This window comes from Pituophis catenifer, unplaced genomic scaffold (assembly GCF_029215685.1).
Source record: "Pituophis catenifer annectens isolate HBS135680 unplaced genomic scaffold, rPitCat1.0.hap2 SCAF_2, whole genome shotgun sequence".
NCBI lineage: Eukaryota > Metazoa > Chordata > Lepidosauria > Squamata > Colubridae > Pituophis > Pituophis catenifer.
Window position 1 is genome coordinate 29448588 of NW_027256882.1, and position 15312 is coordinate 29463899.

A 15312-nucleotide genomic window follows, 5' to 3' on the forward strand; every position below is an offset into this window, starting at 1 on the left:
TAATTTTGGCTGCTGCCAATCACAAAAAAATAGTAAGAGAACACCTGTCTGATCCTGATGAATACAAATCACCAGGACCTGATGGATTACATCCCAGAGTTCTAAAGGAGCTGGCAGATGTCATCTCAGAACCATTGCACCACATCTTTCAAAAATCCTGGAACACCAGGGAACTACCAAAGGACTGGAAAAGAGCTAATGTGGTTCCCATCTTCAAAAAGGGGAAAAAAACAGACCAAAACTACAGACCAATCAGCCTAACATCAATACCCGGGAAGATACTGGAAAAGATAATAAAAAAACAGATCTGCCAACACCTAGAAACGAGTAAAGTAATAATTAGCAGCCAGTACAGGTTTGTTAAAAACAGATCATGCCAAACCAATCTTATTTCATTCTTCAACATAGTGACTAAATTAGTAGACCAGCAAAATCCTGTGGACATAATATACTTAGACTTCAGCAAGGCATTCGACAGAATAGACCACAACCTACTTCTTCATAAGCTAGAAAAAAGTGGGATAGATAGTTTCTCTGCCTACAAGATATTATCACAGATGCTTGGTTTACTTTTGCAGTTCTCAAAACTGAATTTGACTCAGCAGAGATCACATGTCTCTTCTTCACAGCAAAAATGTTATAAAAATGAACAGAGTTGAGAAAAAGACCTTAATCCTATTGTTCTACAAACCTATTGTTGTAGCGCGGGAATAACGAGAGGCACAAGCAGGCTAGTAACAACAGCTTTTTAATTCAGGGTGAGACTTCAGCAAAGGAACACAGGCAACAGCCCTCTTTATATACTTTTCAGGGGCGACCAGGAACCAATCAGAATTCATAGTACATTTGAATTTCCCGCCCAAATTAGATACATACATAACACCCCTCCACTCCCAGAAGGCACTTATTCTATCTATTTACATATTTACATACAAAATCATGCAGGTGACCAGGGCGTGTCTTAATCCTGGTTGACCTGCGCAGTTCAGTTGTTGGCGAGGCGTCGAGCTGGTCGGAGGGACCTCCCTTCTCTCCCGGCTCCGCCAATGGAACCTCCTGGATTTCTCCGGAGGTGTGGCTATCTCCGGCTGGGAGCGTCGACTCACTGGGGCGGCGCTGGAACTCAGGGTTGCCAGATAAGTATTCCGGCTTACTCGGGCTTGAGGTAGCTGTGTCAGGAAGACCTTGATAGTTAGGACATGAGTTTTCATTTTGTAAACGTTTACGCAATTGATCTATATGCCTCCTCCAGATTTTACCATGCCCTATATCGACTGTATATGACTTTGGGCCGGTAATTCCTACGATGGTTCCCTCTACCCATAAGGGCCCATTGGTGTAGCTTCTAGCAAAAACTGGTGTTCCCACCTGGAATTGTCTTAGTCCTCCCCCTTCCCCCTTGAAGCTATCGGGGGAAATATTCTAGCCTGCCAATCCCCTGCATCAAGCCAGGAAAGAGCTTCTTTGGCCGTTCTTACAAATCTTTCTGCAAGGCCATTAGAAGCCGGATGAAAAGGAGCGGATAATGCATGTCTTATGCCTAATTTGGCTAGGTAGCCTTCAAATTGAGTTGCCGTGAATTGGGGGCCATTGTCGGATACCAGGGTGTCCGGCAACCTGTGTGTTGTGAATAGTTTTCTGAGTACTTTGATTACGGCCTTAGAAGTGGTAGATGGCATTAGGACAATTTCGAGCCACTTAGAATATGCATCTACAATAATAAGAAAATTCTCGCCGTGGAACGGGCCAGCGAAATCGATGTGAATCCTCCCCCATGGCCCCTTTGGTTTTTCCCATTCACGAACGGGAGCTATGGGCGGATCTGGGCGGGACTCCTGGCAGGGCCTGCACTTCCCTACCCACTCAGTGACATCTTGGTAGAGATGTGGCCACCAAACATAACTACGAGCTAGGCCTTTCATACGCACAATACCAGGGTGTCCCTCATGCAGAATTTCTAAAACTCTGTGCCTTAACCGCGAAGGAATGACCACCCTGTCTCCCCATAACAAGCAACCCCCCAACATTGACAGTTCATTTTTTTTGTTAAAGTACAATTGAAAGTCACCACCGTCCACCTTGGTAGGCCAACCCCTCGTTACCCAGCGCATTGCGCATTACAGTGCACAAAACAGAGTCTCTGGCAGAAAACCTCGCCACCTCGTTTGAAGAAATGGGGCCCGGGGAAACAATGCCAATCAGTAAAACAGGGGCTTCCGGGGTCGGGTTGTCCAGCAGTTCATGCAAGGGGCATCGACTGAGGGGGTCAGCATGTCCTAAAGTTTTGCCCGGCCGATGGAGCAGTCTGTAAAAGTATGCGGCTAAGTAAATGGACCATCTGGTCATCCAGGGGGAAAGAGCAGCCAGGGTCGGTTTATCTCCAGCCAAAAGTCCCAAAAAAGGTTGGTGGTCCGTAATAAGTTCAAAAGTGCGGCCAAACAAATGCTCGTGAAACTTTTTGACCCCAGCTACAGCCGCTAGTGCCTCTCTATCTAGCTGGCTATAGTTTCTTTCAGCACTAGACAAAGTGCGAGAGTAATAGGCGATGGGCGCCTCTAACCCATTCGGCAGTCTATGGCTTAAAACCACGCCTACACCAAAGGGGGAAGCATCACAGACCAATACTAGAGGTAGTTCGGCATTGTATTGGATGAGGAAACTGTCCTCAGACAAAAGTCTCTTTACTGCGTTGAATGCGGCCGCTTCTCGCTTGCCCCAAACCCACGGAACATTTTTTCCAAGGAGCCTGTGCAGAGGCTCCGCAACGGTGGCTTTGTGTCTCAAAAACATTGTATAGAAATTGAGAAGGCCCAGGAAAGCCTGCAGTTTGGATTTTGACTTGGGGGTGGGCGAGCTTTGAATGGCCCTAACTTTGCTTTCTGTGGGGTGAATGCCTGTGCCGTCAATTCTGTAGCCTAAGAATTCCACTGATGGAACCGCTATCTTGCATTTTGTACGCTTGAGTTTAAGTCCCGCTTCTCTGAACCTCGTTAGGACTTGTCTAACCCTCTGGCCTAACTGAGTCTCGTCTTGGCCACTAATCAAAATGTCGTCGAAATATGGGACGACACCTGGGAGGCCTTGTAGTAGGCGCTCCATTGTGCTTTGAAAGAGTCCTGGGGCGATGATGACCCCAAACTGAAGCCTGGTGCATTTAAAGGCACCTCTGTGAGTTACTATTGTCTGTGATTCTGCCGGAGCGTCATCTACTGGCAGTTGCTGGTACGCCTGCGCAAGGTCTAGTTTTGCAAATAGCTTGCCAGGCCCCAGGGAGTGTAGTAGATGGTAGACTATCGGAACCGGATAGGCACTCTGCTGCAACGCCTTGTTAATCGAACATTTATAGTCGGAGCAAATTATAATTGAGCCATCCGATTTGACTGGTGTGACTATCGGGGTTTCCCACTTAGCATGATCTACGGGAACTAGCACCCCTTGCTTAATGAGCTTGTCGAACTCCACATCAATTTTGGGCTTTAAAGCAAATGGAACTCCTCTTGCTTTCAGTCTGATTGGCACTACGTTGGGGTCTAAATTAAAGGATATAGGGGTCCCCACGTACTTGCCTAGAGTCTCTTCGAAAACGTCCCGAAACTCGTGGAGCAGGGTTTCTTTAAGTGATGATCCGCTGATGCTGTGAACGCCCGTGAAGCCCATGCCAAGGGCCCGGAACCATTTCATGCCCAGTAGACTTGGTAGGGGCTTGCTAACGACGGTCAGGGGCAGCTCTTTCTGGAACTTGCCGTAGGTGACCCAGAACGTGCCCACGCCTTCAACGGGAACTCAGTTTCCCTGGTAGTCGAGTAGGCGGATTTTCTGACGGGACAGCTGGTTCTTCTGAAGCTTGGGCAGGAGTGCCTTGAGTGTTGACCAGGACATGATCGATAACGTAGACCCGGTGTCGATTTCCATTTCGCATGATCTGCCATCGATTTCTACTTTCATGTAGACTTTCTCATCGTCGGTTGTGCTGGCTTGGCCGATTCTCGCGCTATAGGTCTCCCGCTTTTGAGGTTCGCGCCATTTTCTCGCACCATCATCTTTGATTGGCTGTTTTGAACGAACCGGTTCTGGTTGGTCGCGGTAGTCACATGACTTTCGACTACGCGGAAATTGAGCTCTGCAAACTAGGTGGCCTTTCCTGTCGCAACACCTGCAAATGGCTTCTCTGTATTTACATGAATGTCTCTCGTGATCCCCGCCACAGCTAGGGCAGTTCTCGTGGCGGCGGCTTTGTTTGCTTGATTTCTTTTCTGTATGGAAGACGTCCTCGTCCGACTCTTCCTCTGTGCTGGTTCGCACCTCTTCTCTGTGGACGGGGACTGTTTTTGGCCCGTCTTTGCTTGAACTGGGTCGCTGCAGCGCCTCCGAAGCTTTCGTTGATGCCTCGTGTGCTCGGCCTTCGTCTAGCGCGCCGGCTAGCGTTAGGTCTGGCTTGGCTAGAAGACGCCTTTGTAACCGGGTATCTCGAACCCCGCAAATCAGTTGTTCAAGCAACGCGTCGTCTAAGTCTCTGTAGTCACAATGCGTTGCGGCTTTTCGGAGCGCGGCCACATAAGCACTGACCGGCTCTCCTTCTTTTTGAACTCGTTGCCGGAGTTCGTAGCGCTGAACGAATTTAGATGGAACTGGAGCGTAGTGGGCTCTCAGGTTGGCCTGAAGGACATCCCAGGGAACCGTCTGGACTGGGGTTGGCTCGCAGAGGGATTCGGCCATCTCGAATACGTCTAGCCCGCAGAACAGAGCCCTTTTTCTGTTCGCTGAGAGCCCTTGCATTTCACTCGCTTCCAGGGAGCACTTGAACTTGGTCAGATACGATCCCCATTTCTCTCAGGTCGGGTCGAAGGGTTTTGGCGGAACGTAGGCAGACATGCCGTGTCTCCGTGTTTGCTAGTCACCCTGGCTGAAACTCCAAGCTCTTTTTGAATTGCCTCTTGTGTCCTCTATCCCACCTTCGTCGCCAATGTTGTAGCGTGGGAATAACGAGAGGCACAAGCAGGCTAGTAATAATAGCTCTTTAATTCAGGGTGAGACTTCAGCAAAGGAACACAGGCAACAGCCCTCTTTATATACTTTTCAGGGGCGACCAAGAACCAATCAGAATTCACAGTACATTTGAATTTCCCGCACAAATTAGATACATACATAACACCTATGAATACAGAATCAACCCCTTCAGTGCTAAGTTTCAAGAAGTTCAGTGAATAGAATAGAAACAATATTTTTCTGATTGTTTGGAGTGGAATAGATCTGCACAAGAAGAAAGTGAAACTAAATGTGAAGAGGAAGGGGCAAGCAGACAAGCAATACAAAATGAAAGTGAAACTTTCTGAGCACAATACTGCACAGCCACAGACAGACAAGTCTTTGGATCTTTTTGTGTGTATGACCTGAGGTTTATCACATTCTGTCCTTGGAGGAAAAAACCTATAATGGCAGCAGGCCGTAAAAGAGACCCAGTTTGGCAATACTTTAATGAAGTTCCTTTACCTATCGGTAAGGCAGGTTGGTAAGCAAAATTATATTTCTTATTATTACTGCATGTTACTGTCATTTGGTACAGTTATGAAGAAAAGCAAATATTCCTTTTGGGGCAGTGCTGTGTACAATAAGCAGAAATTGTATAAACAATAAAATAACAGCATTGACTTTTTTGTTTAGGGGAATTCATGGATTCTGGAAACTATCCACCTTCAAGATCACCATCCTCCTGTTCTACAGTTTCAGAGTTATCCATCCAGGATAGTGCTTCATTAGCATCATCATCATCAGACACCCACAGCCACATATCACTATCACCTAAAAGAAAGAAAAAACCCTTCCCTCCTGGAACCACCATAGATAAGTTTGTGATAAAAACTAGCAGATTAGAAAAAGAGTTAATTGATGAAAAAATTGCCCAGTTTGTTTATGCAACAAACTCTTCTTTCCGTCTGACTGAGAACCCACATTTCATTAATATGGTTCAGTCACTGAGACCAGGATACAGTCCACCCAGCAGAGCAGATGTTGCAGGGAAACTGCTGGATAAAGTGTATGACAGAGAAATGGAGCAATGTGCAACAGCTCTGGAGGGTAGAATTGTTAACCTAAGTATTGATGGGTGGAGTAATGTCCACAATGATCCTATTGTATGTGCTTGTATAACAAAAGAAGAAGGGAAAGTCTTCCTTGCACAAACAATTGATATGTCAGGAAATGCACACACAGCAGAATACCTACAAGAAGTGGCAGTAAAAGCTATAATAATATGTGAACAAAAATTCAAATGTCTAGTATGCAGTTTGGTCACAGACAATGCTGCAAATGTATCCAAGATGAGAAGAAATTTAGAAGAGCAGGAAGGGAATACAAAGCTAATAACATATGGTTGCAGTGCTCATTTGCTGCATCTCTTAGCCAAAGACTTAAGTGTTCCAGAAATAAAGACTAATGTTGTTGAAATTGCTAAATACTTCCGTAACAATCATTTTGCTGCAGCAGCTCTGAAAAGGATGGGTGGAACCAAGCTAACGCTCCCACAAGATGTTAGATGGAACTCTGTGGTGGACTGTTTTGAGCAGTATATCAAGAACTGGCCTATTCTGATGAGAGTTTGTGAAGAAAACCGAGATAAAATAGATGGCACTGTCACGGCCAAAATCCTCAACATTGGGCTAAAGAGAAATGTTGAACATATGCTGATCATCCTGAAACCCATCTCTAAAGCTTTAAACAAAATACAGAAAAATAGCTGTTTTATTGCTGATGCTATTGAAATTTGGAAGGAACTGAGTGAACACTTAAAAACAGAACTACACATGGCCAGAATTAAATTACACGCATTAAAAAAACGAATGGAACAAGTACTGTCTCCAGCTCATTTTTTGGCAAATATTGTCAATATCCAGTATCAGGGTCAAAACTTAAGAGCTGAGGAAGAGGAGTTAGCTATGACATGGGTATCCAGCAATCATCCATCTGTAATGCCAACTATAATAAACTTCAAAGCTAGGGGGAACCATTCAAGAAATATATGTTTGCTGAAGATATTTTAAAGAAAGTCACACCAGTGAACTGGTGGAAGTCACTTAAGCACTTGGATTTAGAGACTTTCAAGTAATGATTTCACTTTTAACAGCAGTAGCTTCTTCTGCAGGCGTTGAAAGAATATTCTCTTCCTTTGGACTCATTCATTCTAAATTGAGAAATCGTTTGGGACCCGACAAAGCAGGAAAGCTTGTTTTTCTTTTCCAGATTATGAACAAAGAAGAAGATGAAGATGACGAGTGAGCTACAGAGGACAGTATTTAAGTTTTTCATGTGTAGGGTGGGCTGACATTTTAAGTTTCTTAAAATATATATATTTTGTTTAGCCAAATTAGTTAACAAACATGGATGTTTGTTTAAGCAAACAACATATGCTGTAATGTTGTTTCAGTTGAATAAATCTATTTAAATTGTTATTATTAAGGTAATGATTCCTAAGTACAACAGAAAAGTTGTCCAAATATGAATGATTAACCTATTAAACTGGGGATAAAAAAACTAATATGAAAAGTTGTTATTCTAAAAATCTTCATCTATTTGCATATTAAAGTTATACCAGCAAGAATTAGTCTTTATGTAGAAAACTATGATTTAAATCAAGCCTTACTGACTAGCGATTTAAATTGTGATTTAAATTGTGATTTAAATCAGTTTGATTTAAATCAAATCCACCCTGCTATCCACTAGGACTCCAAGATCCCTCTCACAGTTACGGGAATTAAACCAGGTTTCACCTAGTTTAATTATACCTATGCAATTGGTTTTTCTTGTCTAAGTGTAAAACTTTATTTTTATCTTTGTTGAATATCATTTTGTTAGATAGGGGCCACTATTCAAGTTCACACTTTTTTACCTTGCAAAGAAGTAGGTTGTGATCTACTTAATCAAATGATTTACTGAAAACTAAATATACTATGTCCTCAACATTTCTCTGGTCCACTAATTTAGTCACTTTGTCAAATAATGAAGATGGGGACCCTATCAGCTCTTTTCCAGTCCTCAGTTACAGGTAGTCCTGAAATTACAACCACAATTGAGTCCAAAATTTATGTTGTTAAGCGAAAAACTTGTTAAGTGAATTTTGCCCCGTTTTATGAATTTTCTTGCCACATTTGTTAATGAATCATTGCCATTGTTAAATGAGTTACACTGTTGTTAAGTGAATCTGGTTTCCCCATTGAGTTTGGTTGATAGCATGTCACAAAAGGGGATCACATGACTCCGGGACACTACAACTGTCATAAATGTCAGTTGTCAAACATCTGAATGTAAATCACATGACCAGGGGGATGCTACAACGGTCATAAGTGTGATAAATGATCATAAATCATTTTTTTCAGTGTCATCGTAACTATGGTCACCAAATTAACTATTGTAAGTTGAGGACTACCTCTAGTTCCCCCGTGCTCCAAGGACTTTGAAACATACAGTATGTTACAATGGTTCTGAAATCACATTTATTAGTTCCAGTAAAATTCTGTTTGAAGAAGTTTGGTGGGTCCCTACAAACTATAGTGAATCTGTATGTGTGCGCTCCTGTTGTACATCTGCTGTGGGGTATGAGATCCCTGGGAAGCAAGCAATGAAAAACATGGCTTGCTGGTCCCGTCTCATTCCTTGGGATCCCACCTGGCCCATTAATTCCTTATGTGGGATTCAACCATGAGGATCTGGTTACTGCTTGCTACCTGTACATTGAGAAAATCTCCCTGTTCCTACGAGCAATGTGGAAGGGAAATGTTGGACTGGATTTCTCTGAGGAATGGACTTCAGGCCAGGATCCGTTTCTAAGGAAGTTTTTATTCTGGTCAACTGAGCAGAGATAATTTCTATATAAGAATGTGTGATGACAATTTCTCAGCAGAGAAAAAGGAGGAAGGTGCAATTATATTTTTCTTTTTTCGATTCCTTTCCTGTTTCTCTGTATCCATTCTTTGTTTTTGTTATATATTTTATTAGATTAAATTTTCTAATTAAAAAAAGGAATGTGTATCAAACAAAGAGTCAGTCTTGATGCCTGGCCTTGCAGTTTCTTTGGCAAGGATTTTGTATATTTTATTAGATTAATATATTGAATTTAAAAAAAGGAATGGGTATCAAACAGAGTGGTACATTGTTGCATGAACATCTGTATTACCAATCTTTTTTCCAGCCCTTGGAAATGCCTTTTGGAAACATTGCTCTTACCATATACAGGCAGTAATCTCCTCTTGTTAAATCCCCTTTTCCAGCCCTGTTGGGTATGTGACTTTCTCACTTTGACCTAATGGAGACTTCTGTGTATGCAAAGTTACAGACGCACAAGGCATTTAGCATGGGTGTGCTTGGAAGCATCTCTGGGCAGCAGGAATGAAGCTGGCTCCCTTTGAGCCTCTGACCCACTGATTCTCCTGGGTCTTAAATCCTTGGCAGACACAGGAAATCCGTCATAAAGTTTGGGGGATGTAGAGAGGTTTTGATCTCCACTGAGTCACCCCTAAGAAAGTGCAAAATCTATACATCAGCTTTCTGCAAAGTAGTGCCCTCCAAGTCTTTTGCCCAAACTGTTTGGGAATAATAAAGCTAACTCCTGTGGAGATTGGGAAGGCTGCTCAGAGCAACTCTTCCCTCTAGTGAGATTTAGGCTCTGCAAGGATGCAGACAGAAAGAATCTCTCCTATCTAGATGTGGTTTGGAAGGTGGGTGTTATTGTTATTGTTCCAGGTTTCATTATTCTATTCAAAGGATGAAGCTGGAAATAATTTAGCAGCTGTGCATACAAACAAGAACTTCATAAATATTTATGGCACAACACATCCCTAATCTTGGGAAGCTAAGTAGGTCAGGCTTCACTCTCCAAAGTTGCAAAAGTAGGTTTTGGGGAGTTATCCTGCACTCCCGTTTCTCTGCAGTTTCCTTGGCAAGGTTTTTTGTAAGCAGATTTCCCTTCAAAGACCTGAGAGGACGGGAAAGGCCAAGGCCTCTGAGATGGCTTTGTGCCTAAAGCAGGACCGGAAATGAGCGTCTCTCAGGCTCTAGCCTGGTGACCACCAAACTGGGCTTTCTTCCTCCCCAAAAAATCTATCCATGCAGCTGTTCCTGCTACTCCAGCCCTAAATTCAAGGCTGCAGTTTTCAAGATCCAGTATCTTCCAAATAACACTTACTTTCCACCTTTCAATCTGAGCTTCAAAGTTTGGTTCTGAGGAAATGGACTGTTCGTCTGAGTAGGGACTTATGGCTTTTGACCTCGCTCTATAGACCATCCCCTCTGACTCTTAGATTGGCTTCATTTAATTTTGCTTGATTATCTACTGTACAACTTTTTTCTCACATCTCCCCACCAAGGGGGGAGAACCACAAAAGTATCAGTCCCTTGGTGCTGCTCTCAGGCCCCAGCTGTCAAAGTCTTAACAACGAGGCCCCTAAAAACAAAGGAGATCACAGCAGGAGTTGTGAATAAACCTGGAGATCCTGTGCTGAAAACCACAATCCCTTTTCTCCTCAACTATTTCTACAGCTCTTCTTCATGAAGGTCACCTGCAGGGCAGAACAGCCTTTACATCTGAAATTTTACACTGGTTTTGTCACTGCCCCAAACTCCCCCAAAATATTTGCTATTCATGTGGTTTCTTCCACTTGCGTGCCTCATTCTTGACACAATCTGAACAGACATGCTTCGTGCGTTGAATTCCTGGAACAGTTAGGAAAAGATGAACTTTGAATCCCTCCACTCTACGCTCACTTTCTCCTAAGAGCCATGGTGGCGAGTTTAGCAGCTCAATTCCCACCGGCTCAAGGTTGACTTGGCTTTCTATCCTTCCGAGGTCGGTAAAATGAGGACCCAGATTGTTGGGGGCAATATGCTGACTATGTAAACCACTTAGAGAGGGCTATAAAGCACTGTGAAGCGGTAAATAAGTCAAGGTGCTATTGCTATTATATGAGGAGCCACAATCTCTTAACTATAGTCTGAGTGCTCCTATCCCAAAGAGATGCTGGCTGGGGGAATTCTGGGGCTGAAAATCTCGGGGGCACCCAGGGAAAAAAAGGCTGGGACTATGTCGGTGGCATTTCTATCATCTACTATGATAAAAATGCAAAGAACACTCCCAAAAAGATTTTTACATAACTGCACAATTTCTGCAAAAATAAATATTCAGCAACTTCTGCTGCTGATGGCCAGATAGCCTTTATCAAACTAGTATGTTCCAATTTTTTCTTTCTTCCTTTCTGACTAATATCATGACATATTTGCCTACAAAAAATCAGGCAAATTCTTTCTAGTCAAATTAAATAGTCAATTTCTCAGCTGGACTTACAATGTGACATTAGAAATGAAATTCAAACTCTGTCTACACTCATCACTTTGGGCCTCGTGGATTTTCTTGTGTACGATAAGGTTGGAAGGTTTCCTGAAGCATCATGCACACTCAGGGAACTTAAATGGTTTTTCCCCTGTGTGTATGATTTAGAAGGCTATCCTTAGTACTGAAATCTTTCCCACAGTCTGGACACTCATATGGTTTCTCTCCTGTGTGAGTTCTCTGGTGTCTAACCAAGCTAGAATTTTCACTGAAACGTTTTCCACAATCAGGACATTCAAATGGTTTCTCTCCTGTGTGAATCCTCTGATGTCTAACCCAGCCGGAATTATCATTGAAACATTTCCCACAATCAGGACATTCAAAGGGTTTCTCTCCTGTATGAATCCTCTGGTGTTTAACCAGGCTGGAAATCTGACGGAAACTTTTCCCACAATCAGGACATTCAAAGGGTTTCTCTCCTGTGTGAATCCTTTGGTGTTGAACCAGGCTGGAATTCTGACTGAAACATTTCCCACAGTCAGGACATTCGAAGGGTTTCTCTCCTGTGTGAGTCCTCTGGTGGCCAATGAGGTTGAAATATTGACTGAAACTTTTCCCACAGTCAGGACATTCAAAGGGTTTCTCTCCTGTGTGAGTCCTCTGGTGCCCAATGAGGTTGGAATTCCGACTGAAACTTTTCCCACAGTCAGGACATTCAAAGGGTTTCTCTCCTGTGTGGGTCCTCTGGTGGCCAATGAGGTTGGAATTCTGACTGAAACTTTTCCCACAGTCAGGACATTTAAAGGGTTTTTCTCCTGTGTGAATTCTCTGGTGTGTCACGAGGCTGAAATTGGTACTGAAACTTTTCTCACAGTCAGGACATTCAAAGGGTTTCTCTCCTGTGTGAGTCCTCTGGTGGTCAAGGAGGTTGGAATTCCAACTGAAACTTTTCCCACAGTCAGGACATTCAAAGGGTTTCACTCCTGTGTGAATCCTCTGGTGTTTAACCAGGCTGGAATTTTGACTGAAACTTTTCCCACAGTCAGGACATTCAAAGGGTTTCTCTCCTGTGGGAGTCCTCTGGTGGTCAATGAGGTTGCAATTTTGACTGAAACTTTTCCCACAGTCAGGACATTCAAAGGATTTCTCTCCTGTGTGAGTCCTCTGGTGGCCAATGAGGTTGGAATTCCGACTGAAACTTTTCCCACAGTCGGGACATTCAAAAGGTTTCACTCCTGTGTGAATCCTCTGGTGTTTAACCAGGCTGGAATTCCAACTGAAACTTTTCCCACAATCAGGACATTCAAAGGGTTTCTCTCCTGTGTGAATCCTCTGGTGTTTAACCAGGGTGGAATTTTGACTGAAACTTTTCCCACAGTCAGGACATTCAAAGGGTTTCTCTCCTGTGTGAGTCCTCTGGTGGCCAATGAGGTTGCAATTTTGACTGAAACTTTTCCCACAGTCAGGACATTCAAATGGTTTCTCTCCTGTGTGAATCCTCTGGTGTTTAACCAGGCTGGAATTCTGACTGAAATATTTCCCACAATCAGGACATTCAAAGGGTTTCTCCTTGGTGTGAGTCCACGTTGCCATGCTTGCTAAAGCATTTACCGCATTGGGAACATTTGTAGGGCTTCTCTCTTGTGTGGGTCCTTCCATGAAAGAAAATGGAGTTGTTCTGACCAAAGCTTTTGCCACATTCAGAGTATTTGTACGGTTTTTCTCCAGTCTGGATCCCCTCTGGCATAATCAGCTGTGATTTGCAAGTTGTATCTTTCCCAGAACAGAAACGTCTATGGATCTTTTCCACAACTAATATTCTTGAGGTGGTCAAAAATATGGATAATATCTTTAGTGCTGCTTTGATTTACTGGTGATTTTCTTCCTCCCAGAGCGAGGCCTGCAACACTGTCTGCTCTACGTGGCTTCCTCCCCAGTAACTTCCAGATATTTCCCTCTTTTCCTGAATGGAAAAATAATCTCCCTTGACTTTTCATGTAACGTATGCATTAATTTCACACTCTATTTTTCCAGTTAGAAATCTCTTCTTGATTTTCTCTCATTTCTCTCTCACCTGCTGGGGGACTCTCTGAAGGAAATGGAAAATATTTTGATTTCTGGACTGACTTGTTTTGCTATTCAAAGTTGTTTGTTATCCTCAGTTGTCCAGAGTGCTCATTGCCATCTTCTTTGTCTATAAGATTCAAATAAAAATATATTTTTAATTGCGCATAAAATGGTTGCAGAAGATGAGAAAAGAAGAAAAAAGTTTACATTATAATGAAAAAGCAAACATGCCACAATGCTGCAATAACCTCTTACATTGATCATGATTCAATTGACACATGGAAGACCACCCAGAACCAAGTTCGAATATCCATTCAATGATTCTAATTTGATTGTTGACTTCAGTCAATCACAAATTCTTAGCAATGCAAAGGGTTGTTTTCAAATACAATCAATTGAAAAAGAAACTACACCTGCTTTGATTTCTTGTGGTTTTACTTATCAGGGTATCATAAATATCATCGCAACAGAACAGAAGAGAATAACAGAATTGGAAGGGACCTTGGAGGTCACCCTATATCATTTCAGACAAATGGCTGTCTCATCTCTTCTGAAAAGCCTCCAGTGATGAGCACCACAACTTCTGAAGGCCAGCCGTTCTGCTGGTTAATTGTTCTCACCATTAGGAAATTTCTCACTGCTTCCATAGTATAAAGAGGGGAAGTAGCAGCCACGTACCGCTAATAAAATGCCCTTGATCAATTGATCATCAGCAAGTATGATTACATCTATCTCTGACACTGAGTTGTGTGTTAACACAATGCCAAAGAATAAAGAATCAGCAATGATCTTAGAGAAGAAATTGTTGCTGCCCATCAATTTGGGAAGGTTTAAAAGATCATTTCCAAACAATTAAAAACCCATCATTCTACAGTGCGGAAGACAAGTGTAAAGCATTCAGGAGAGTTGCTAATCTTCCCAGGAGTGGACGTTCAAGGAAATTCAGCCCAAGGTCAGACGGTGCAATGGCCAGAGAAATTGCAAAGAGTTATATCTCAGACTCTACAGCTGGGCTGTCAAACTAGTGGCCTGTGCGCCAGATGGGTCACACACTGGCCACGGCCACGTTTAAAGGGGAAAAAGTTGTGATCACATGATCATGCTGTGATGACGCATGTTTGACGCCCCTGCTCTACAGGCTTCAGTTAGCATGTTAAATGTTAAGATTCAAAACAATGGAATTAGAAAAATACTGAAGAAGTATGGTTCGTTTGGAAGGGTTGAATGGAGAAAGCCTCTTCTCTCTAAAAAGGTCATAGCACATGGCTGTTGTTTGCAAAGTTGCATCTGAACAAATCACAGGACTTCGGGAACACTGTCCTTTGCACAGACCAGACCAAAGTGGAGATGGTTGGCCATAATGCAATTGGGCCAGAGGCCATCACACCAATAGCTAAAGCTTGGCTGACAAAGGATTATGCAACAGGATAATGGCCGCAAAACACATCAGCAAATCTACAACAAAATGGCTGAAAAAGAATCAAGGTGCTGCAGTCAAAGTCTAGACCTCAACCCAATTGGCAGGACCTCAAGAGAGTTGTGCATAAAAAAACACCCTCAAACCTCAATGAACTGAAGCAATGTTGTAAAGGAGAATGGGCCAAAATTCCTCCACAACACTGCAAGAGACTGATAAAGTCACACAGAAAAGAATTACTTCTAGTTGTTGCTGCTAAAGGTGGTTCTACAAATTATTGAATCATACATTTTTCATACATGACTTCTCCGTTTTGGCTTCCTTTTTATAAAATAAATGATGACCTGATGTAATATTTCATGTGTTGTTGTTCAGCTATGGTTGTATTTACTGACTATTAAGAACTTCTAAGGACCAATTGATTTTTACCATGCCTTGATATGTAAAATCATAAAAGTCAAGGAGAGTATACTTTCTTTTTCACATGACTGCTTATCTGGAGGTCCTGGGGATA

At 42.8% G+C, this 15312-nt stretch overlaps 1 protein-coding gene across 1 annotated transcript; it reads right to left on the reverse strand.

Moving 5' to 3' along the window:
* Positions 1–9050: 9050 nt before the first annotated feature.
* LOC139312006 (zinc finger protein 84-like) lies at positions 9051–13445 on the reverse strand. The gene has a single exon (XM_070936522.1). The coding sequence runs from the start codon at positions 12971–12973 to the stop codon at positions 11450–11452; it is 1524 nt and encodes a 507-aa protein (XP_070792623.1). The 5' UTR covers positions 12974–13445; the 3' UTR covers positions 9051–11449.
* Between the last annotated feature and the right edge of the window lie 1867 nt (positions 13446–15312).

Coding starts and splice junctions, on each gene's coding strand:
- LOC139312006 (XM_070936522.1), bottom strand. CDS start 12,973: ATGGAAGGACCCACACAAGAGAGAAGCCCTACAAATGTTCCCAATGCG.